The sequence below is a fragment of the Canis aureus genome, chromosome 28, assembly GCF_053574225.1.
Source record: "Canis aureus isolate CA01 chromosome 28, VMU_Caureus_v.1.0, whole genome shotgun sequence".
NCBI lineage: Eukaryota > Metazoa > Chordata > Mammalia > Carnivora > Canidae > Canis > Canis aureus.
Genome location: NC_135638.1, coordinates 35,688,334 through 35,712,093, shown reverse-complemented (window position 1 = coordinate 35,712,093; position 23,760 = coordinate 35,688,334). Strand labels below are relative to the sequence as shown.

The 23,760-nt window shown below is 36.2% G+C and overlaps 1 protein-coding gene and 1 pseudogene across 1 annotated transcript in view; both read left to right on the top strand.

Moving 5' to 3' along the window:
* Window positions 1-3,097: 3,097 nt before the first annotated feature.
* The window catches only part of LOC144300640 (uncharacterized), a 114,427-nt gene continuing 93,764 nt past the window's right edge, over window positions 3,098-23,760 (top strand). The window contains exons 1-3 of the mRNA XM_077876927.1: window positions 3,098-3,233; window positions 14,082-14,168; window positions 17,337-17,469. Of these exons, the coding sequence (XP_077733053.1) occupies window positions 14,085-14,168; window positions 17,337-17,469 (217 nt within the window). The 5' untranslated portion in view covers window positions 3,098-3,233; window positions 14,082-14,084. The remainder of the gene's footprint in view (window positions 3,234-14,081; window positions 14,169-17,336; window positions 17,470-23,760) is intronic.
* LOC144300247 (heterogeneous nuclear ribonucleoprotein A1-like) lies at window positions 6,736-8,424 on the top strand (annotated as a pseudogene).

The window sequence follows — 23,760 nt, the reverse complement described above, 5'->3', positions numbered from 1 at the left end:
TGTTGATTTTATATCCTTCAACTTTGCTGAATTCCTGTGTCAGTTCTAGCAAGTTTTTAGTGGAGTCTTTCCAGTTTTGTGTTGTCTAGTAACAGTGAAAGTTTGACTTCTAGGCAAATTTGGCTGCCATTTATTTATTTATGTATGTATGTATGTATGTATGTATTGTTGTTTGATTGTTGAAGCTGGGACTTCCAGTATTATGTTGAACAATAGTGATGAGAGTGGACATCCCTGTTGTATTCCTGACCTTAGGGGAAAAGCTCTAAGTTTTTCCCTGTTGCAGATGATGTTCGCTGTGGGTCTTTCATATATATGCTTTTATGGTGTTGAGGTATGTTCCCTCAATCCTTATGTTGTGGAGAGTTTTTATAAGGAAGGATATTGTATTTTGTCAAATGCTTCTTCTGTTATCTATTGAGAGGATCATATGTCATATCCTTTCTTTTACTAATATGATGTATCAAATTGATTAATTTGCAGATGTAGAACCAGCCCAGGATCCCAGGAATAATTCCTACTTGGTCATGATGAATAATTCTTTTAGTGTACTGTTAGATCCTATTAGCTAGTATCTTGTTGAGGACTTTTGCATCCATGTTCATCAGGGATATTGGTCTGTAATTCTTTTTTTTTAGAGGGGTCTTTGGTTTTGTGGTCAAGGTAATGCTGATCTCATAGAATGAGTTTGGAAGTTTTCCTTCCACTTCTGTTTCTTGGAACAGTTTCAGAAGAATAGGTATTAATTATTCTTTAAATGTTTGGTAGAATTCCCTTGGGAAGCCACCTAGGCCTGGACTCTTGTTTGTTGGAAGATTTTTGATTACTGATTCAATTTCTTTGCTGATTATGGGTCTATTTTGTTTTTTTTTCCTGTATGTTTTGGTAGTTTATCTGTTTCTAGGAATTTATCCATTTCTTCCAGAAAGAGTATATGCCTAATTTGTTGGCATATAATTACTCATAATATTCTCTTATAATTGTATTTCATTGGTGTTGATTGTGATCCCTGTCATTCATAATTTTATTTGGGTCCTTTCTCTTTTTGTTTTGATGAGTCTGGCTAGGGGTTTATCTTTTTAATTCCTTCGAAGAAGCAGCTCCTAATTTGGATAATCTTTCTTTTTTTTTTTTTTTTTTTGACTTCTGTATCATTGATGTCTGCTCTAATTTTAATTATTTCTCTTCTGCTGGCTTTAGGGTCTATTTGCTGTTTTTTCTCTAGCTCCTTTAGGTGAAAGGTTAGTTTGTGTATTTCAGACTTTTCTTGTTTCTTGAGGAAACCCTGTTTTGCTGTGTACTTCCCTTGTAGGACTGCTTTTGCTGCATCCCAAAGGTTTTGAACTGTCATGTTTTCAGTTTCATTTGCTTCTATGTATTTTAAAAATTATTCTTTAATTTCCCGTGGTTGACCCATTTATTCTTTAGTAGGATATTCTTTAACCTCCATTTATTTGTAGTCTTTCCAAAATTCTTTGTGATTAACTTCAAATATCAGAGCATTGTGGTCTGAAAATATGCATGGTATGGTCTCAGTCTTTTTGTATGGGTTGAGTCCTGATTTGCGACCCAGTATGTGATCTGTTCTAGAGAATGTTCCATGTGAAGTCTTTCTGGTCCAGTGTGTCATTCAAAGCTCTTGTTTCCTTGTTGATCTTCTGCTTAGATGATCTGTCTATTGCTTTGAGTGGGATGTTATAATCTCCTCTATTATTGTATTATCAATGAGTTTCTTTAATTTTGTAATTAATTTCTTTATACATTTGGCTGCTCCAAAGTTAGGGCCAGAAATATTTACAATTGATAGATCTTCTTGTTGGATAGATCCCTTTTATTACAATATAGTGTCCTTCTTCATCTCTTATTACATTTTTTGGTTTAGAATCAAGTTTGTCTGACATAAGAATGTTGTCTCTTAGCATGATAAATGGTTCTCCACCCACTCACTTTAAATCTGGAGGGTCTAAAATGAGTCTCTTATAAGTAGCATATTTGATGCATCTTTTTTTGTTGTTCATTCTGATAGCCTATGTCTTTTGATTGGAGCATTGAGTCCATTTACATACATTCAGTTGAATGTAAATAGACTCTAATTATAGAAAAATATTAATTTAGTGCCGTTGTATTATCTATAAAGTCACTATTCCTGCAGATTGTTTCTTTCTAGTCTTTGTTACTTTTGGCCTCTCTCTCTGCTGGAAGGTTCCCCTTTAATATTTCTTGCAGGGCTGGGTTAGTGTTCATGAATTTCTTTAATTTTTGTCTCAGAAACTCTTTATCTCTCCTTCTATTCTGAATGACAGCCTTGCTGGATAAAGTATGCTTGACTGTACATTTTTCTCATTTAGCATGTTGAATATATCATGCCAGTCCTTTCCGGCCTGCCAGGTCTCTGTGGACAGGTCTGCTGTCAGCCTTATGTGTCTACTCTTGTAGGTTAAGGACCTATCTTCTCAAGCTGCTTTCAGGATTTTCTCCTGATCTTTGAAATTTGCAAGCTTCACAATAATATGTGCTTTTTTTTTTGGATTGATTTTGAGGAAGTTCTCTGTGCCTCTTGGATTTGAATGCCTATTTCTTTCCCTATATTAGGGAATTCTCAGTTATGATTTGTTCAACTAAACCTTCTCACCCTTTTTCTGCTTTCTCTTCTGGGGCTCTAATAATAATGGATATTATTTTACTTTATGGTACTGCTGAGTTCCCTAAGTCTGCCTTCATGATCTAATAGTTTTCTTTCCCTCTTCTTTTCAGCTTCATTATTTACCATAATTTTATCTTCTGTATCACTGATTCACTCTTCTGCTTTATTCATCCTCATTTTTATGGCCTCCACATGGGACTGCATCTCAGTTATAACATTTTTAATTTTGGCCTGACTGGATTTTAGTTCTTTTATCTCTAAAGTAAGGGATTCTCTAGTGTGTTCTATGTTTTTTTTTTTTTTTTTTAACCCAGTGGCATGTTTATAATTGTTGTTTTAAATTCTAGAAATCTGATTTATATCCATTTTGACTAAATTCTTGGCTGTGGGTACTACCTCTTGTTCTTTCTTTTGGGGTGAATTTCTCTGTCTTGTCATTTTGTCCAGAAAAAAAAAGAAGAAAGAAAAAGAAAAAACAACAACAGCAAAAGTAACAATTGCAACAAGAACAACAAAAAAACTTCAGGAAGTGTTTCTGGTCTATGCTGTGTACACTCTGCTGTTGGGTTTTGGCTCATCTTTCCCACTGGTCAGTCCTCTAAAGAATTCCTTCTTGTAGTGGTGGAGTGTTTAAACCTTTAAGTGTGCTTTGAATAGTTTGTTAAGTTAAGCTTGGAAAAGAAATAAAAAGTCTGATTCAGCCCACAGAAAAGGAGAGAGAACAAAAATGCAAAGAAACAGATGAACAAAAAACTGTAAGCCTAATTCCAAAAATAAGAAGGAAAAAAGAGTAAAGTAAGAAGAAAAAATAGAAAAGAAATAAGCCTGATCCAAAAAAGCAACCAACAAATTAACAAAAAAATTATAAGCTTAAGACATATATATGTATTTATAAAATAAAGGATAAAAAAGTTAAAAAAAAGAAAAATAAAAAATTTAAAAAAATAAAGGAAAAAAAGAAGCAAATCTGGTCCTATTTCCACCAGAAACTGATGTTTTGGGGGTACTCTTTAATCAGGAGACTTGGGATACCTGGGTGGCTCAGTGGTTGAGTGTTAGCCTTCAGCTTAGGGTGTGAAAAAGAAAGAAGTCCGGGGATAGAGTCCGGGGATAGAGTCCTGCATCGGGCTCCCTGCCAGGCACAGGCTCCCTGTCTGTGTCTCTGCCTCTCTCTGTGTCTCTCATGAGTAAATAAATAAAATCTTAAAAAAAAAACCAGTAGACTGAATACATGTAGGGAGGTTCTGTGTTGGTCTTCTGAGGGAGAGGCCTACTAGGCTAGCTCACAAACTGATTTGTCTTTGTTATGATATTCCTGCCAGGTGTAGGGGGCAGCCTCCCCTGGAGGCACTGTATTTCTCTCTGAAGTCCTGTTTTGGTGCGTAGGGGGATGGACAATGGGGAGGGAAGAATATGATGTCACCCTACCCTCTTATTCCTGGTTAGGGGAACTCCTGGTCACCACTGTTCAGGAGGCCCACTCAGAAAAGTGAAGTCTCCTGTGTCCTGGGCTTTCATCACCCTGTGTGTTCTTGAGCCATTGGAGCATCTGGCACTACAGATATTCTGTATTATCTCTGACCTGTGGCTGGGCTTAAAAACTCCCAAGTTTTAAAGGGCCTGGCAAAATGTAGACTCACTCCCCTTCCCTGGAGGAGAGCCTCATGCTGTGTCCAGCACTGCCTGTCCCAGAAAAGCAGTTGCATAGTACATGCAAGAAGGTTAGAATTTATTGTGATGCATAGCAAAAAGCTGCAACCAGGTTCTGCCATCTGTGCACGACTCAGTCTCTGACTCTGTCTGGCCCAGAAAAGGAGTATCACAGAGGCTTAGATCTATTGTGGCAGACAGCTAAAAGCAGGGGCCAGTTTATCTGCAATCCACATGTGTCTCTGTTTTCTACTTAGTTCTGTCCCAGAAAAGCAGCCATTTGGCTTTCACATGGTGGTTTACGCCTATTGTGGCTCACAGTGAAAAGCTGCTACAAGGTTATCTGCCTTCTGTGCACACCTCTGTCCCTGCTGTTGAGCACTGCTCAGTGGCTCCCAGCTGGCTTTTTGTCCATGGAGAGGCAAAATATGTTCTTGCAAATGTACTCTGGGAAGGGGAGCGCTCTCTTCCAGTGTGACCCGGGGGATCTCCTCACTGAGGCTTATTGTGTGATCCCTACCTGCTGTGTTCTCTCCCTCTCCCTGACTTTGCTCCATGAAAAAGGTTCTCTCCCCTTTGTGGCCTATGGATTTCCTCTCCCCATATTTACAGCTCTGAACCTCACCTCTGCCATGCTTTCTCCTTCCAACTGTACAGGTTGTTTTCTTAATCCTCAGATCCTATTTCTAGTTGTTCAAAATAGTTGGATGTTGATTCCTGAAGCAGTGAGCCAAACTCAGGGTCCTTCTCCTACTCTGCCACCTTTACTCCTCCGTCTGTACAACCTCTTTTTTATCCATTCATCTATCAATGGAAACTTGGGCAACTTCCATGTCTTGGCTATTGTAAATGATGCTGCAGTAAATGTAGGGGTGCATATATCTTTTCCTTTTTTTTCCTTTTTTTTTTTTGTATATGTCTTTTCAAATTAGTGTTTTGACATTTTTTGGGTAAATACCCAGTAGTAGAATTGCTATATTTTATGATAATTTTATCTTTAATTTTTTAAATGATTTTATTTATTTGAGAGAGAGTGTGCATGAAAGGGAGAGTGAGTGGGAGAAGCAGACTCCCAACTGAACAGAGATCCTGATGTAGTCCTCAATTCCAGGACCCTGAGATGCAGACCTTATTCAAAGGCAGACACTTAACTGACTGAGCCACCCAGGAGCCCCTCTGTTTTTAATTTTTGAGGAACTTCCATATTGTTTACCATTATGACTGCCCCAATTTACATTATCAACAGTGCCTGAGAGTTTTTCTTCTTATCCTTGTCAACACTTGTCATTTGTGTTGATTTTAGCCATTCTGACAGGTGTAAAATGATATCTCATTGTGATTTTTAAAAGATATTTTTTAAATTTATTCATGAGAGACACACAGAGAGAGATGCAGAGACATAGGCAGAGATATAGGCAGAGAGAGAGGCAGGCTCCATGCAGGGAGCCCGATGTGGGACTCGATCCTGGGTCTCCAAGATCATGCCCTGGGCGTGAAGGCAGGCGCTAAAGTGCTGAGCCATCCAGGGATCTCTCTCAATGTGATTTTAATTTGCATTTCCCTGATGATTAGTGATGTTGAGCATTTTGTTATTTGTATATTGGTCATCATTATGTCTTCTTTGGAAAAATATCTATTCAGGTCTTCTGACCATTTTTAAACAAGATTATTATTGTTATTTTTTTTGGTGTTGAGTTGTATATATTCTTTATATATTTTGAATATTAACATATTATTGGTTACATTATTTGTAAATATCTTCTCCCATTTAGGAGACTGCCTTTTTGTTTTGTTGATAGTTTTCTTTGCTCTGCAGAAGCTTTATATTATGGTATAGTTCCAATATTTTATTTTTGCATTTGTTTCCCTTGTCTGAGAAGACATATCTAGAAAAATTTTCCTATGGCTGATGTCAAAGGAATTACTCCCTGTATTTTCTTTGAGGAGTTTTATGGTTTTAGGTCTCACATTTAGCTTTCTAATCCATTTTGAGTTCATTTCTGTGTATGGTGAAAGAAAGTGGTCAAGTTTCATATACCATTTGTTGAAGAGACTGTCTTTCCTCATATTCTTGCCTTCTTTTTCATAGATTAATTGAAGTAAAATTCTCAATTTTTTTCTGGGCTCTCTTTCCTGTTCTGTTGATCTGCGTGTCTATTTTTGTGCCAGTACCACACTGTTTTGATTACTGTAGATTTGTAGTTTGCCTTAAAATCCAGGATTGAGGGGATCCCTGGGTGGCTCAGCGGGATAGCACCTGCCACGGCCCAAGGCGTGATCCTGGGGCCCTGGTATCCAGTCCCACATTGGGCTCCCTGCGTGGAGCCTGCTTCTTCCTCTGCCTGTGTCTCTCTCTCTCTCTGTGTCTCATGAATAAATAAATAAAATCTTAAAAAAGAATCTGGGGCCTTTTTTCTGCCCTTGGCCTCCACCGAGTAAGCATTATTAAAGTCTCCCCTCCCACCAACCACTGTCATGTCTAAGTCAGAGTCTCCCAAAGAGCCCGAGCAGCTGCGGAAGCTCATCCTTGGAGGTTTGAGCTTCGAAACAACTGATGAGAGTCTGAGGAGCCATTTTGAGCAATGGGGGAGCTTATGGGCTGAGAGACCCCCAACACCAAGCACTCCAGAGGCTTTGGGTTCCACACATACGCCACCTGGAGGAGGTGACACGGCCATGAACGCTGGGCCGCACAAAGTGGATGGAAGAGTCGTGGAACCAAAGAGAGCTGTCTCCCGAGAAGATTCTCAAAGACCCGGTGCCCACTTAACTGTGAAAAAGATTTTTGTTGGTGGCATTAAAGAAGACACTGAAGAACATCATCTAAGGGATTATTTTGAACAGTATGGGAAAATTGAAGTGATTGAGACCATGACTGACTGAGGCAGTGGCAAAAAGAGAGGTTTTGCTTTTGTGACCTTTGACGACCATGGCTCTGTAGACAAGATTGTCATTCAAAAATACCATACTGTGAATGGCCACAACTGTGAAGTAAGGAAAGCCCTATCGGAGCAAGAGATGGCTAGAGCTTCATCCAGCCAAAGAGGCCCAAGTAGTTCTGGAAACTTTGGTGGTGGTCGTGGAGGTGGTTTTGGTGGGAATGACAACTTTGGTCGTGGAGGGAACTTCAGTGGTCGAGGTGGCTTTGGTGGCAGTCGAGGTGGTGGTGGATATGGTGGCAGTGGGGATGGCTATAATGGATTTGGTAATGATGGAAGCAACTTTGGAGGTGGCAGAAGCTATAACGATTTTGGCAATTACAACAATCAGTCCTCAAATTTTGGACCCATGAAAGGAGGAAATTTTGGAGGAAGAAGCTCTGGCCCCTATGGTGGTGGAGGCCAATACTTTGCCAAACCACGAAACCAAGGTGGCTATGGCGGTTCCAGCAGCAGCAGCAGCTATGGCAGTGGCAGAAGGTTTTAATTACTGCCAGGAAACAAAACTTAGCAGGAGAGGAGAGCCAGAGAAGTGACAGGGAAGCTACAGGTTACAACAGATTTGTGAACTCAGCCAAGCACAGTGGTGGCAGGACCTAGCTGCTACAAAGAAGACATGTTTTAGACAATACTCATGTGTATGGGCAAAAAACTCGAGGACTGTATTTGTGACTAATTGTATAACAGGTTATTTTAGTTTCTGTTCTGTGGAAAGTGTAAAGCATTCCAACAAAGGGTTTTAATGGAGATTTTTTCTTGCACCCATGCTGTTGATTGCTAAATGTCTGATCATGACGCTGAATAAATGTGTCTTTTTTTAAATGTGCTGTGTAAAGTTAGTCTACTCTGAAGCCATCTTGGTAAACTACCCCAACAGTGTGAAGTTAGAATTCCTTCAGGGTGATGCCAGGTTCCATTCGAAATTTATTTGCAACCTGCTTGGGCACAGAAGCCATTGTCTCCACAAACCTTGGTATGGTTGAACTGACAGTTAATGTGTTGTGACCTGGAGTTCACTGTTAAAAAGGTCACCCAAGCAAAGTCCTGGAGTTTATTTGGTTATTATGATTGTTGGCACATCCTATGCAATATATCTAAATTGAATTATGGTATCAGATAAAATTATAGATGGGATTAAAGCTTGTGTATCGTCCATTATCATGTGTAATCAATAAACGATTTAATATTAAATCTGGGATTGAGATACCTCCAGCTTTGTTCTCTTTCTCAAGATTGCTTTGGATATTTATGGTCTTTTGTGGTTCCATACAAATTTAAGTATTATTCAAGTTTGGAAAAAATGTTGTTGGTTACCCAACAACAGGGTCTGTTGATTGGAACATTAAGTCTACTTACATTTAAAGTAATTACCGATAGGTGTGTACTTACTGTAATTTTGCCTATTGTTTTCTGGTTGTTTTGTAATTCTTCTCTGTTCCTTTCTTCTTTTCTTTCTCTCTTTTCTTTGTGATATGATGGTTTCTTTAGTGCTGTATTTAGATTCCTTTCTATTTATCTTTTGTGTGTCTATTAATGGGTTTTTGGTTTGTAGTTACCATGAAGTTTATATGTAGCATTCTAGGTATATAGTAGTCTATTTTAAGTTGTATTCATATAAGTTCAAACATTTTCTTAAAGCACTACATTCTCCCTGCTCCCTCACTAGTTATTATAGATTATAGCTGTGGATATATATAATTGATTTTTACTACTTTTGTCTTTTAACCTTTATAATGGCTTTATAAGTGCTTGATCTAGTACCTTTACCATATGTTTGCTTTTCTTTTCTGCTTAGAGATCCCTTTAAATCTGACAAGACTGGTTTAGTGGTAAAGAACTCCCTTACCTTTTGTTTATCTGAGAAACTTCTATCTCTCTTTCAATTCTGAATGATAACCTTGCCAGGTAGAGTATTCTTGAGTGTAGGGTTTTTCTTTTCAGCACTTTGAATATATCAATCCATTCTCTTCTTGTCTAGAATGTTTCTGGTAAAAATTCAGCTTATAGTCTTATGGAGGTTTCCTTATTATGTAACTAGTGTTTCTTTTCTCTTGCTGCTTTTAAGATTCTCTATCTTTAATTTTTGACATTTTAAGTATTATGCATCTTGTTATGGACCTCTTTGGGTTCATCTTGGGGCTCCCTGTATTTCCTGGATCTTGGTGTGTCTGTTTCCTTCCTCAGATTAGGAAAGTTTCAGCTGTTATTTCTTCAAATAAGTCTTTTGCCCATCTTTCTCTCTCTTTCTGAGACATCTGTATTCTAAATGTTAGTATACTTGATGTTTTCTCCAAGGTCCCTTAAAATATCTTCATCTTTTATTTTTATTTTTATTTTTTTATCTTCATCTTTTAAAAATTCTTTTCTTTATTATTTAGTCTGAGTGATTTCTACTACCCTGTCTTTCAGATCACTGATTTGTTCTTCTGCATCATCAATCTGCTTTTGATTTCCTCTAGTGCATTTTTCAATTCAGTAATCGTATTCTTTAGCTCTGATTGGTTCCTTTCTATATTTTCTGTCATATTGAAATTTTCACTGTGTTCACCCATTTTTCTCCTCAGTTCAGTGAGCATCTTTATCACCATTACATAGAACTCTTTATCCAGTAGATTGCTTATCTCCATTTTGTTTAGCTCCTTTTCCGAGGTTTTATCTTATTTCTTTTGTAACATATTCCTCTGTCTCCTCATTTTGCCTGTGTCTGGTTTTCTATATATTAGGTAGATCAGCTTTGTCTCCTGGCCTTGAAGGAGCAGCCTTATATAGGAGGTGTCCTGTGGGGCTGAGAAGTGGAATACTCCCTGGTCACCAGAAGTAGGTTCTCCAGGGGTATCTCCTGCATGTACTATGAGTACCCTTCTAAATGGTTGGGACATGACTCCTGTGGACATACTGGTGTCTGGCCTTTGGCATGGGTGGCTGAGAGGCCTGGCAACATCTGCTGTGGGCATGCTGATAAGTGAGGTCCTCTTTGTGGGTATTCTGATCCTAGCTGAGGCTACCTGTCAGGTGTGCTGGGGAAGAAGCCCCCTTGGAGGGATGTCTGCTAAGGTTTACATTTTGAGTTGGGTGGATCTGTAGGAGAATGCCAGGGAGGGCAAGAAGTGCTATAAACGTAGATGGAGAGTGTCAGAAATAGTGCCCTTCAGGTATGAAGATACTAGGTAGAAGAAATATAAAAAGAAATAGCACCAATCAGTGCTGCTATTGCCGGAGAATATTCCTACAGATCCCTACCTCTGTGATACAGGCCCTAAAATTAGTCAATAAATATCTTTTACTTATGGCCCAGGTGCTTTTCAAACTTCTGGCTTTGTGCTGGATCTTGGAGCAAGTGAGATTATGCATCAGAATTTTAAGAGCAGGGCAGCCTGGGTGGCTCAGCAGTTTAACATGGCCTTCAGCCCAGGGTGTGATCCTGGAGACCTGGGATCGAGTCCCACATCGGGCTCCCTGCATGGAGCCTGCTTCTTTCTCTGCCTGTGTCTCTCCCTCTCTCTCTCTCTCTCTCTCTCTCTGTCTCTCATGAATAAATAAATAAAATCTTTAATAAAAAAAAAGAATTTTAAGAGCAGAGTATTGGTTTCCTATAGCCCTCTAGCTTCTTCTGAGTTAAGCCCTATTGATTTTCAAAACTGAATACTACAGGGTCTTGTTTTCCTGGTCTTGAGGGCAGCAGTGCCTGATATGGGGCTTTATCTTCTCATTCCTCAGGGATGACTTCCATATTGGTAGTATCCCTCCCATATGTGGGTCCCCAGTGGGGATGTGAGTTGACTAGACTGTGTCTCTGCCACTTCTATACATCATGATGTGGCTTTTTCTTTATGTATTTGGTTGTGGGAGAGCTATTATCCTAGTCTTCAGCTCATCTCAGAGTGTGAGAGAGAGAGAGTTGTTTTGGTGTGACCAGGGAGGTGAGCTCAGTATCTTCCTACTCTGCTATCTTGATTTCATCTCTATTTACATACTTTAAAGGCTTCTCCTTGAGGGTCCGGTTTCCAATCAGTCTGAAAGTAGGTGCTGATTAAGATCCCTCCCTTTGGAGCACTTTCAGGTCTTCGGACAATGTCCTCAATTGGGACCTGTAAAGAATAAGTCAAGCTGCTTACACAGTCACAAAGGTCCAAGAGACAACCAAGTACTAGGACATTAGTCTTGGTGATGGTTTTTTTGAATCTGACACCTAAGGCAAGGGCAAAAGTAAAAAAAAGTGGTAGTATGTCAAGCTAAAATCTTCTGTACAATGAAGGATATCATCAATAAAATGAAAAGGCAACCTACTGGATAGGAGAAGATATTTCCATATATGTCATATATCTAAGAAAGTGTTAATATCCAAAATATATAATATATAATATATATATATATATATATATATATATAATGAACTCATTCAACTCAATATCAAAAAGAGAAATAATCTGGTTAAAAATGGGTAGAGGATCTGAATACACATTTTCCCAAAGAAGATATATAGATATCCAATACGCCCATGTAAAGATGCTTAACATCACTAATCATGAGGGAAATGCAAATCAAAACCATGAGATATCACCTCCCACCTCTTAGAATAGCTATTATCAAAAAGATAAGAAATAATAAGTGTTGGCAAGGAAGTGGAAGCAAAGACAACCTTGTGCACTGTTGGTGGTAATGTAAATTGGTACAATCTCAAAAAATTAAAAACAGAAATACAATATGATCCAGCAATTCCATTTCTGGGTACTTATCTAAAGAAAGTGAAAATACTATTTCAAAAAGATATATGTGCTCCAATGTTCATTGCAGCATTACTTACAATAGCCAAGATATGGAAATAATCTAAGTGTCCATTAATGAATTAATGTATAAAGATGTGGTATAAATATACAATAGAAACTACTCAGTCATGAAAAAGAATGAGATCTTGCTACTTGTGGCCACATAAGTGTACCTTAAGACTATTATTCTAAATGATGAAAAGTCAGAGAAAGACAAATACCACTTGATTTCACTTATAAGCAGGATCTAAAAAAATACATAAGGAAACAAAGCAAAATTAATAGATACCCAGAACAGATTGGTAGTTGCCAGAGGGGCGGGGGTTGAGGTTCAGGCAAAATGGGTGAAGATATAGAAACTTCCAGTAATAAATAACAGAGATGTAATATTATGGCATTATTGTAGTCGGTAATGTTGTATGGCACATTTGAAAGTTGCTAAGAGAGTAAATCTTAAAAGTTCCCATCACAGGAAAAACATTTCAAAACTGCATGGTGACAGATGATAACTAGACTTATTGTGGTGACTGTTTCATAGGCTACACAAATACCACATCATATACTTGAATCTAATATAATGTTATATTTCAATTATACCTTAATAAAAAAGAGCATTGTATATTAATGATGAAAAAGTATTTGATAGAATTTACCAGTGAAACATCTATTCCTTTTTTTTTTTTGTGAAACATCTATTCTTAAGGCCTAAAAAAAGGCCAATTAAAAAAATAATTGGGAGATTTTTTATTACTTCTTCAATCTCTTTACTTTTTATAGGCCTATTCAGAATTTGTTTTTCCCAGTCAGTTTGATAAGTTGTCTGTTTCTAAGAGTCGTCCATTTCATACAGGTTATCTAATTTTTTGCCCTACAATTATTCATGGCTTTTTTTTCTATAATCCTTTTTTCTTCTGTAAGGTTAGTGGTAATGTCTCTTTTCATTTCTGATTTTAGCAATTTGAGTATTCTTTTTTCTTTAGGATAGCTAAATGTTATTCAGTTTTGGTGTTGTTTTTGAAGAATCAGCTTTTGGTTTCATTGATTTTATTTTCTATTTTATCTCCATTCTAATATGTATTATTTCCTTTCTTCTGTTAGCTTTGTATTTAGTTTGTTCTTCTTTTTCTTTTCCTTCCTTATGTTGTACAGCTATATTATTTTATTTGAGATCTTCTTCTTCTTTCTCCTCTCCCCATCTGTTTTCTCTTCCCATCTCCTTTTTCCTTCCCTCTCTCCCTTTTCTTCTCTCTCCTTCTCCTTCCCTACCCTCCCTTCTTTTCCTTCTTTTTGCTTAGTGTCTCTGGATTTATTAGATTAAAATCTCCAAAGAAGTTTTTTCCTCACAGTAAGCTTGCCAATTTAGCTGATGGGCACCCATCTGAAATGATTTCCTTCTTTAAGTACAAGCTTTAAGGAATTATAGCTAAAATTTCCCTCTGAGCTCTGCTTTCACTTTCTTCCCCATATTTTTTTATTCATCTCAAGTTATTTTTTAATTTCTCTTGAAATTTCTTTGACTCATTGGTTGCTTAAGAGTATGTTGCTTAAGTTACACATAGTTGTGGATTTTCTATTTTTCCTTCTTGTAGTGATTGCTAGTTTTATTCCATTGTAGTTGAAACTATTCTGTATGATTTCAGTCTTATTTAATTTTCAGAACTTTTTTTGTGGTATAACATACAGTCTGCCCTGTAGAATGTTCCATGCACTCTTGAGAGAATAATATTCTACTGTTGTTGAGTGTAATGTTCTATAAATATCTGTTAGATCTAGTTGGTCTATAATACTGTTCAAGTCCTTAATTTCCTTATTGATCTTCTGTCTAGTTATTCTACATGTCATTCAGAGTGGCGTATTGAAATTGAAATTTCCAACTCTTATTATAGACTATTTCTCTATTCAATTTTGCGAATTTTTGTTTCATATGTTTCAGTACTTTGTCATGAGGTATATGCATGTTTATAATTATTATATTTCTTGAAGGATTAGCCCCCATGTTGATATAAAATGTCCTAATATGAGCTTTTTAAAAATGGATTTTATGGAATTACAAGGAAAGACATTTTCTTGGTTCTTTTCTAGATCATGGTTGGAGATATTGGAGCACTCTTTAAGATTCGTATTGGTCATACTAACTCTGGCCCCTCCCCTTCCTGGCATTGTAAAGAGGTAAAGACATATCAACACTCCCATCCTTTGCAAAACCCACTGCAAATTCTGTTCAGGAATCAAACCTCAAAGAGGCATTTCACATGTATTGTGAATTGCTGGAGTTAAACCTTGCTCTTTTTAGTATATTTCACAAAACAAAGTATCATGTACTCTTATTAATAATTTGTTCCTAATTTATTGAAGAAAGCACCTCAACTAAATAATACTTTTTGCAAAGAAAAGGAAGTACTTGGGACCCTGGATAAACTCTCATTACTTCTTTTTATTTTAATATTAACCATTATTTTATCATTATTTTTATTGAAGTACAGTTGAAACACAGTGTTACATTAGTTTCAGGTGTACAGCTTAGTGTTTTGACAATTATGTTGCTTCTTGATATGGTTGCAGTATTGATGAAAAGGTGACTAGATGAATGTTATCTGTTTTTGGAAGGGTTGTAAAAGTAGACCCTTTGTATTGGTAAAATAATAACATGATAGACTCTCAAATTTGGTCCATTCATGCTAAGCAAATCATGCCACCTGCATACTTTTAGTAGCAAAAAAGGCTTAGATTTTCTAGATTATTCAGAATTAAAAGTTATACTTATTACCATAATTGCCAACAAATGGAGATCTTCAACATTGAAAATCAAAAATCTTGTTATCTATTTTTGTATATGTTGTATTTCCATCTTTTGTCATTGCAAAATAAATGAATTTAGGTAAGCAAGTTCTCAAAATGCAGAGAACATCCAGTCAAACTCCTGATATTCTTGGCAGGCTTGTTCTACAATTTTGTAACATGTGAGAAAATTAATGAAAAATTTGTGGAAAATGAGAAATCCCTTAAATACTTTTGTTCTATAAGCAGATATATATAATTATTGATAATGCCATTTTCTTTGCATTAAAGTCACAAAAAATCCTGAAGGAAAATGAAAAAATGAAACTCACTTTATGAAAATATGAATGTAGAAGTTAGACTTCAAATTCAAAATTAGTGCCTGGCTTCTATATGAAATAATTTTCTTTTATGTTATATAGAGTTTTTGAAGTATGATATTCATATTGATACTTAAGTGATCATATATAATAAAAACATCTCTTTTTTCTCTTAGTAAGCTAAGCTAATTTATGAAGATTATCATTAATCCTCCTGCCATCTCATTTGATTGATAACCAATAAGCAATACTATATTCATTATATATATATATATATATATATATATATATATATATATATATTCAGCTGGGATGTTGAAACAGTGGTTAAGTGATCTGAAAGGATTTTATAATATTGCAGAGGAAAGATAAGAAAATCAGGCTGAACATTCCGGTTGTCTTTCTATGACAGTTATTCTTACTGCATGGCAACTTGTTTGCCTGAGTTTTAATTCCCCTGTCTTTTGAGTACCAGTGAAGAAGAGAGATGTTGTTGATTCAAAGTTTTATTCTGGGTAGATAAAGCACTTACATAATTTACTAATTTTGCCAAATTCAGTTGCTAGATAATGGGCTGGGTATTTTCTGTTCAATTCTTATAGTATAGTTTAGAAGTTTGAAATTTAAAATAAAAAAAAAAGCCAACTTGTGCCTATAACTTGAAGTGATTTGAATTAAAACATCTAGTCCACTACAGGAAAAATGATAGAACATTTCCACAGTCCATAAAATAATCACATTACCTTTAGGACTTGAATCTTGATTTCTTTCAAGTTTAGTTAAGGATATTGCAAAATAAAAAATTTCAAATGGTGGTTTATTTTGTATTTCTCAAGTAATTTGCCTTAGGCTTTATTTAAAATAACCAAATCAGGGGATCCCTGGGTGGCGCAGCGGTTTGGCGCCTGCCTTTGGCCCAGGGCGCGATCCTGGAGACCCGGGATCGAATCCCACGTCGGGCTCCCGGTGCATGGAGCCTGCTTCTCCCTCTGCCTATGTCTCTGCCTCTCTCTCTCTCTCTCTCTCTCTCTCTCTGTGACTATCATAAATAAAAAAAAAAAAAAAATAACCAAATCAAATAGCGATGCCAGCAGCCTTGCAAACCAGTGATAATTCTGTGTGGTTCTCAGGAAGCCTTCCTAAATGTATGATTGTACCAAAATCACATGTTATATGAATTTATGAATGCAAATTTCTGGGCCTTACCAAGATCCACAGAATTAGTAAGTTTAGGGATCAAAATTCTATCTTTGTAACAATCTCATTTTTTAAACACATTAAAATAGAAAATCTCTGATTAAGGTATTTTGAAGACTATACAATTAATTTAACAGATAAAATAACACTCACTGAAGCTTTTAAAACAATAATAGTACCCTAATAGTACCCTACTCATGAAAGACTAGGTTTTAGAATCAGGAATCATAGTTTCTACTTTCTGATTTTTTAAAAAAGATTTTATTTATTTATTCATGAGAGACATACACACACACACGGAGAGAGAGAGAGAGAGAGAGAGAGAGAGGCAGAGACACAGGCAGAGGAGGAGGCAGGCTCCATGCAGGGAGCCCAACGTGGGACTCGATCCCAGTCTCCAGGATCATGCCCTGGGCCGCAGGCAGGTGCTAAACCGCTGAGCAACCCGGGCTGCCCCTTTCTGATGATTTTTGATATTCATCTGATCCTAACAGAATTTATTAACTCTTTGTTTAACTCCAGGATATGTGGAATAGATATAATATGGCATAATAGGTACCCAAATAAAGAATTATTGCTTAAATTTCATTCATTGCTGAGGACTCACAGAGGAAACTATATCAGATTGAATCTGTAGTGCATGAGATCTAGGCTAACATTTTATAAAATCATTTTGAAATAAGAAATATATTTACTAAGGGATTGGAACAGGAAAATAATGGATTTTTGAAAAATTATAAATCTCTTTCTAAATAGAAAAATATAAACCCTTAGAAAATTTGGGGGGAAATTGGTATTCTTAGCATTTCAATATAGAGAAATTTGAAAAATTTCAAAATAAGGAAAAGAAAAGCCGTTGTACTTGAGATGGCAATAAAAGAAGAAATTAGCCCTTTTCTTTCAAGTATTCAACAACTTTTTTGACAATAAAAAGAAGTAATGTGATCTTCTATGAGCTAAGTGTCAGGCTTGGATGAAAACTTACTTGATTCTTTGATGAAGTATTCTTATATTTTTTACAATAAATACTGTTGCTATATAGATACAATTGTGGAACATGAATTCTCGAAGCAAGTTTTATATACCTGTTCAACGATGGTTGGCAAAAGATCAAGAGGATGGAGAAATCTGTCGAGAATTTCCTGTTTTAAATGAAGGACAACCCTTGCTTCCAGGTAGGGAAGATCCAATTCTAGGCAGCACAAATAAAACTTGTTTGCTTAAATGCTTTAGGACAGGGAACTTGATAAATACATGTTGAGTAAATGAATAAATGAACAAATAAAGATTAAGTAACTGCTCATTTCTTACCAATTGCCTCTGCTGGTGTGCAAGCTGCATTTAAATATTTTGTTGTTTCATGTACTGGCATTCAGGAATATGTTTTTGTCCACAATTAATCTTGCAGGGAGGTGGAATGAAATGTTTCTTTCTTTCTTTTTTTTTTTTTTTAAGATTTTATTTATTTATTTATTTGAAAGAGAGCACAAGGGGGCAGAAGCAGAAGGAGAAGTAGGCTCCCCACTGAGCAGAGAGGTGGATATTGGGCTCCATCCCAGGACCCTGAGATCATGACCTGAGCTGAAGGAGGCACTTAACCCATTGAGCCACCCAGACACCCTTGAAATGCCTCTTAATCAAGACAAGAAAATTAATTTTTAGAAGGTCATGAGACAATTGAGTACTGAATGAAGAAGTTATTCCAAGGCTAAGAAATACAAGTCAGTGTATGCTTTCCCTACCAGGTTCTACCTTAGTTTTGAAAAAATTTTTCTGCTTGATCAGGAAATGGAAACAACTACTCAATGACTTTTTAAGCATTTGACCAAAAGCCTTATATAAATATGGCTGAGAAATAGGCTTTGCTCAGGATTAGAGAGTCATTGTGTACTGCATAATTCAGGGTGATTCTGTAAGAGCTGTTTGCTCTTAAGTCTGCTGACTTCTGTTTTGGAAGAGAACAGAAAGATAGTATGTAAGAATTATTAAATAGGTAATTTTAAAAAATTAAAAAAAACTTACAAAAATATATTTTTCTTTTATCCAGAATATTTCCTACCCAAAATGTGCTATCTTAGTTTTCTAAAGCAATAAATGAAAATAAAGGGATCCCTGGGTGGCGCAGCGGTTTGGCGCCTGCCTTTGGCCCAGGGCGCGATCCTGGAGACCCGGGATCGAATCCCACGTCGGGCTCCCGGTGCATGGAGCCTGCTTCTCCCTCTGCCTGTGTCTCTGCCTCTCTCTCTCTCTCTGTGTGACTATCATAAATAAATAAAAAATTAAAAAAAAAAAAAAAAAAAAAAGAAAATAAATATGTGAAGATTAAGAAGAGTTCCACAATGTCATATAATCTAACATTAGGCTTAGGCACATAATAACTTGTGTAACTTTTTTAGGGAATGTAAAACATTTGCAAAGACTGATGATTCTATTGTGGTTTTTAACTAAGGTGTAATAAACTCTGTTAATTTTTCTGAAGTTAAAAGTTTTTTTGAAAATATATGAATAGTTACGTTTGCTGAAAAGTGAAGGCTTGTATGACCATTGTTCTCACCATTCAGAAGCATTTTTATCACGCTTTATAAGTATTCTTAACATTTTTCCTTATCAGCGTATTTGCTTCATCCAGAATGAAACATTGGCCAGGTGCCCAATTCCTATCCACTGCTAGTCAGGATGTAGGGGTCATTTTTTAATTTTTGTCTTGTTTTAACTGTAAAATTCTGTTCAAAGGAGGCATATTCTTCAAATCCATATTGATTTTCCTTGCTTTGTTTGTAGTACTTGGTATTTAAGATTTATCAATAAACATTTTCCCCCAGTTTTTTCACATGACTTAGAGAAACCTCTTATATATTATCTTTGTGATATCTGTACCCTCTAATGTGCTGTTAATAAACTTGGTAAGCCTTTCTCATTAGTAGATATAACAAATGATAACTGATCTTAGCCATACTATTTTTCTAACAAAGATTGATGCTATATATGAAATGATGTCATTAGAGACAAGCAGCAGCTTTCTTTCTCTAGAGGTAGAGATATCAGTTCTAGGTGGTATAAATAAGGAAAGGCTCAATTAGTGTCTTTTTTGCTATATTGAGTACTTTTGAGTCCATAAAGAATTAGAGCAGTATTTCTCTCTCTCTCTCTCTCTCTTTTTTTTTTTTTTTCAAGAAAGGGAAAGAGAGAGGGAGGAGATGGGAAGAGGCAGAGGGAGAGAGAGACTCTTCAGCAGGCTCTGTGCCCAGTATGGAGCCTGACTTGGGGCTCAGTCTCACAACTCTGAGATCATGACCTGAGTTGAAATTAAGAACCACCCAAGGCATTGTCATTTAAGGTAAAAGAAAGTCTAAAAGTATTTGCCTTTAACCGTATACTATCATATGTACCTGAAAAAACATGTTTTATAATTATGGAATTATTTTCCTGCAGTGGACAAGGGTTGCTAAAATAACCAGAACAACTAGAGAAAATAGACTTTCTCAGGCTGTGTGAAGTGTTTTTAATTTGGATTTTTAATTGTGGTAACAAACATAACAAAATTGTCTTAAAAGAACATTTTTAAGTGTACATTTCAGGAGTGTTAAGTATACTCACATTGTTGTGCAGTAAACCTGGACTTTTTTCATCTTTCAAAACTGAAATTTGATTTCTTCTTGTATGAATTTTGGCAGATTCTCTGGTTCAGGGAATTGGTCCTCTTTACCTAGGTCATTGAATTTGTGAATATAAAGTTCATAGAATTCCTTTAGTATAGTTTTAATTTCTCATTGGATCTATAGTGACAGTCCCTCTTTAATTTCCTCTCTCTTTTTTTTCTTAGCCTGGCTAGAGGCTTCTTGAATTTATCAGTCCTTTCAAAGAACTAACTTTTAGTTTCATTGATTTTCCTCTCTTGATTTCTTATTTTAAATTTCATTGATTTCTGTTTTAAGTCTTATTTCTTCTTTTCTACTTTGGATTTAATTTGCTCTTCTTTTTCTAGTTTCCTAGGGTGGAAACTTAGGTGATTGATTTTAGACGTTTTTTCTTTTCTAATGTATGCATTCAGCATTATAAATCCCTCAGCATTTCTTTTGCTCCATCCCACGATTTTTGATAAATTGTATTTTTATTTTAATTAAGTTCAAAATGTTTTAAAATTTTGCTTCAGATAACTTCTTTGACCTGTGTTATTTAGAACTGTGTTATTTGATCCCCGTGTATTATGGAATTTTTCAGTTCTATTTCTGTTACTGATGTCTAGTTTAATTCCACTATAGTCTGAGAGAAGATGTTGTATGACTTCTATTCTTTTAAATCTGTTAAGGTTTGTTTTATGGCCCAGACTGTGATTTATCTGGGTGAACCTTCCATGTGAGTATGGGAAGAGTGTGCATTCTACTATTGTTAGATGAAGTAATCTATAGATGTGAATTATAAATAGTTGATCAACAGTGTTATTGAGTTCACTTATGTCCTTATTGATGTTCAGCCTGCTTGATCTGTCCCATTTCTGAGAGGGATGTTGAAATCTCCCAACTGTGACAGTGGATTCATCTACTTTTCCCTGCAATTCTATCAGGTTTTTTTGCCTCACATAGTTTGATGCTCTGTTATTAGGCATGTACACATGAAGTATTATCATGTCTTCTTGGAGAACTGACCTTTTTTATCATTATATAATGCCCTTCTTTATCCCAGATATCTTTCCTTGCTTTGATACATGCTCTGGCTGAAATTGATATAGCTACTCCTGCTTTCTTTTGGTTAGTTTAACACGGTATATTTTTCTCTATCCATTTACTTTTAATCTTTATGTATCTTTATATTAAAAGTAGATTTCTTACAGATAACATACAGTTGGGTCTTATTTTTTAATACACTCTGACAATTTTTTAATTGGTTCATTTATTTATTTATTTTAAATTTCATTTATTTATTCATGAGAGACACACACAGAGAGAAAGAGAGGTAGAGACACAGGCAGAGGGAGAAGCAGGCTCCATGCAGGGTGCCTGACATGGGACTTGATCCCAGGTCTTCAGGACCATGACCTGGGCCAAAGGTGGCGCTAAACTGCTGAGCCACCCAGGCTGCCCCTAATTGGTTCATATAGGCCATTCATATTCAAAGTGATTGTTGATATAATTGGATTAATATAGACCATATTTGCTACTGCTTTCTATTTGTTTCTTTTATTCTTTGTTCTTGTTTCTGACTTTCACTCCTATTCTGTTTTTGTGATTTTAATGGAACATTCAATTGTTAATATCATTCCATTTTCTCTCATCTCTCAGCCTATCAGTTATACTTAAAAAAAAAAAAACAACTTTATTTGGTGGTTGCTCTACAGTTTCAAGTATACATTTTACAACCAATCAAAGCCCACTTTCAAATAACATTATACCTCTTTATGGGTAGTATGAGTACCTTATAATAACAAAATAATTCTTCTGTCTCTTGCATCATTGCTTTATTTTTTACATATAAGAACACATAAACTTATAATATGTATGACTCATAAACATAATTAAATGCATTGATGCTATTATTATTTTAAGTAAACTTGTATTAAATGAATCAAGAATAGAAAAATAAAAGTTTTTGTTTTATCTTATTGTTTCTTCAGTGCTCTTCCTTTCTTTTTATAGATCTGAATTTCTAACCTATATTATTTTCCTTCCCTTTTAAGAACTTCTTTTAACAATTCCTGTAAGGCAAATATACTGGCAACAAATTTTCTCAATTTTTGATTCTTTCTTAAGAATCCCATCTTTCTGCTTACATTGTCCGTTTATTCTTGCATGTTATCTATGTAATCTATTAGAGTCTTTAGCATATTAATCATAGTTATTTTAAATTTCCAGTCTGATAATTTCTACTGCCCTGCCATGTCTGCTTCTGATGCTTGCTCTTTCTCTTCAATTTGTTTTTTATTTGCCTTTTAGTAAGCCTTGTAATTTTTTTCTTAATAGCTGGACATGATGTACCAGATAAAAGGAAATACACTCAATAGGCCTTGAGTAACACAGTGGTGAGGTGTGGCAAGAGGAAAGGGTTTTGGAGTCCTATAATTAGGCTTCAGTCTTTAAGTGATTCTGTGCCTCTAGACTTGAACTTCACAAGTATTTCTCAGTTTCTTTCATTCCCCCTTAGGTGGGGACAGGATGGCTAGAGTTGCTTAGAGTTGAGTATTTCCCTTCCCTGAGGTGAGTTAGGCTCCATTAATACCCTAGCAGGTTAGGATCTGGTTAATTTATTTCTCCTGAGGGCTGGCCTTATTAAGAAGAACATAGTGCTCTGGTGTATTTTAAAATGCTTCCCTTTGCCCTTCCTCTGCCAGAAGTAGGAAGAAAATTTTCTCCCAGGGGTGCCTGGATGGCTCAATCAATTGTCTGTCTTCGGCTCAGGTCATAATCAGGTTCTAGGATTGAGAACCCCATTGGGCTCTCTGCTCAGTGGAGAGCATGCCTCTCCTTCTCCCTCTGCCTGCAACTCCCCCTGCTTGTGTTCTCTCTCCTTCTGTCAAATAAATAAATACAATCTTAAACATTTTTTTTTCTCCCATATATACTGTGAGAACCTAGGTGAGTTCTTCAAGGCAAAACTCACAAAAGCACGGGGGACTCCTCTATGATTGAAAAATCCTATGATTAAGAACTCCCCCTGGTGTTTTTAACTCTCAGATTGTGGTGAACCTCCACCAATTTGTTAATTACAGTTCAGAATTTTCTATGTCAGAAATGATTCCCATGGCTGTTTGTCTCTCTCTCTCTCTCTTTCTTTTTTAAAGATTTTAAAAATTTATTTTAGAGCACAAGCAGGGAGGGGCAAAAGGGTAGAGAGAAAAAATCTGAAGCAGACTGCACTGAACATAGAGCTCAATGCGCTCCATCCCCACTGCGAGATCATGACCTGAGCTGAAACCTAGAGTGGGACACTTAACTGACTGAGCCACCCAGGCATTCCTCCATGGTACTTTCTATTCATGAGTCCCTGCTACCATAAGCTGTGACTCATTGTTTACCCATCTGTCTCTCCAATTTTGGGGCCTGTAGTTTGCCTTGTGTCCTCATCTCTTAGGGATTCAAGAAGAGTTGTCGATTTTTCAGTCTGTTTTGTTTTTTGCTTGTTATGATGGAGTACTGTCTCTGAAGCTTCTTATGTTTGGAACTGGAACCAGAGCTGAAAGTCTGTACCCATTCCTTCTCCTTCATTCACTCAGCATTTGACAATCAACTTTCTACTTTTTATTTTCAATGGTTTTGACTACTTTAGAATCATGAGTAGAATCATATAGTATTTACCCTTTTATAATTGGGTTATGTCACTTAGTATAATGTTTTTGTGGTTCATCTGTGTTGTGCTATGTAACAAAATTTCTTTCTTTTTAAAGGCCACGACATGTTCTTTTTGTTCCTCTGACTAGGTTATTTAAAATCACATGTTTGTCTTCAAGTTCACTAATTCTTCTGCTGGTCAAG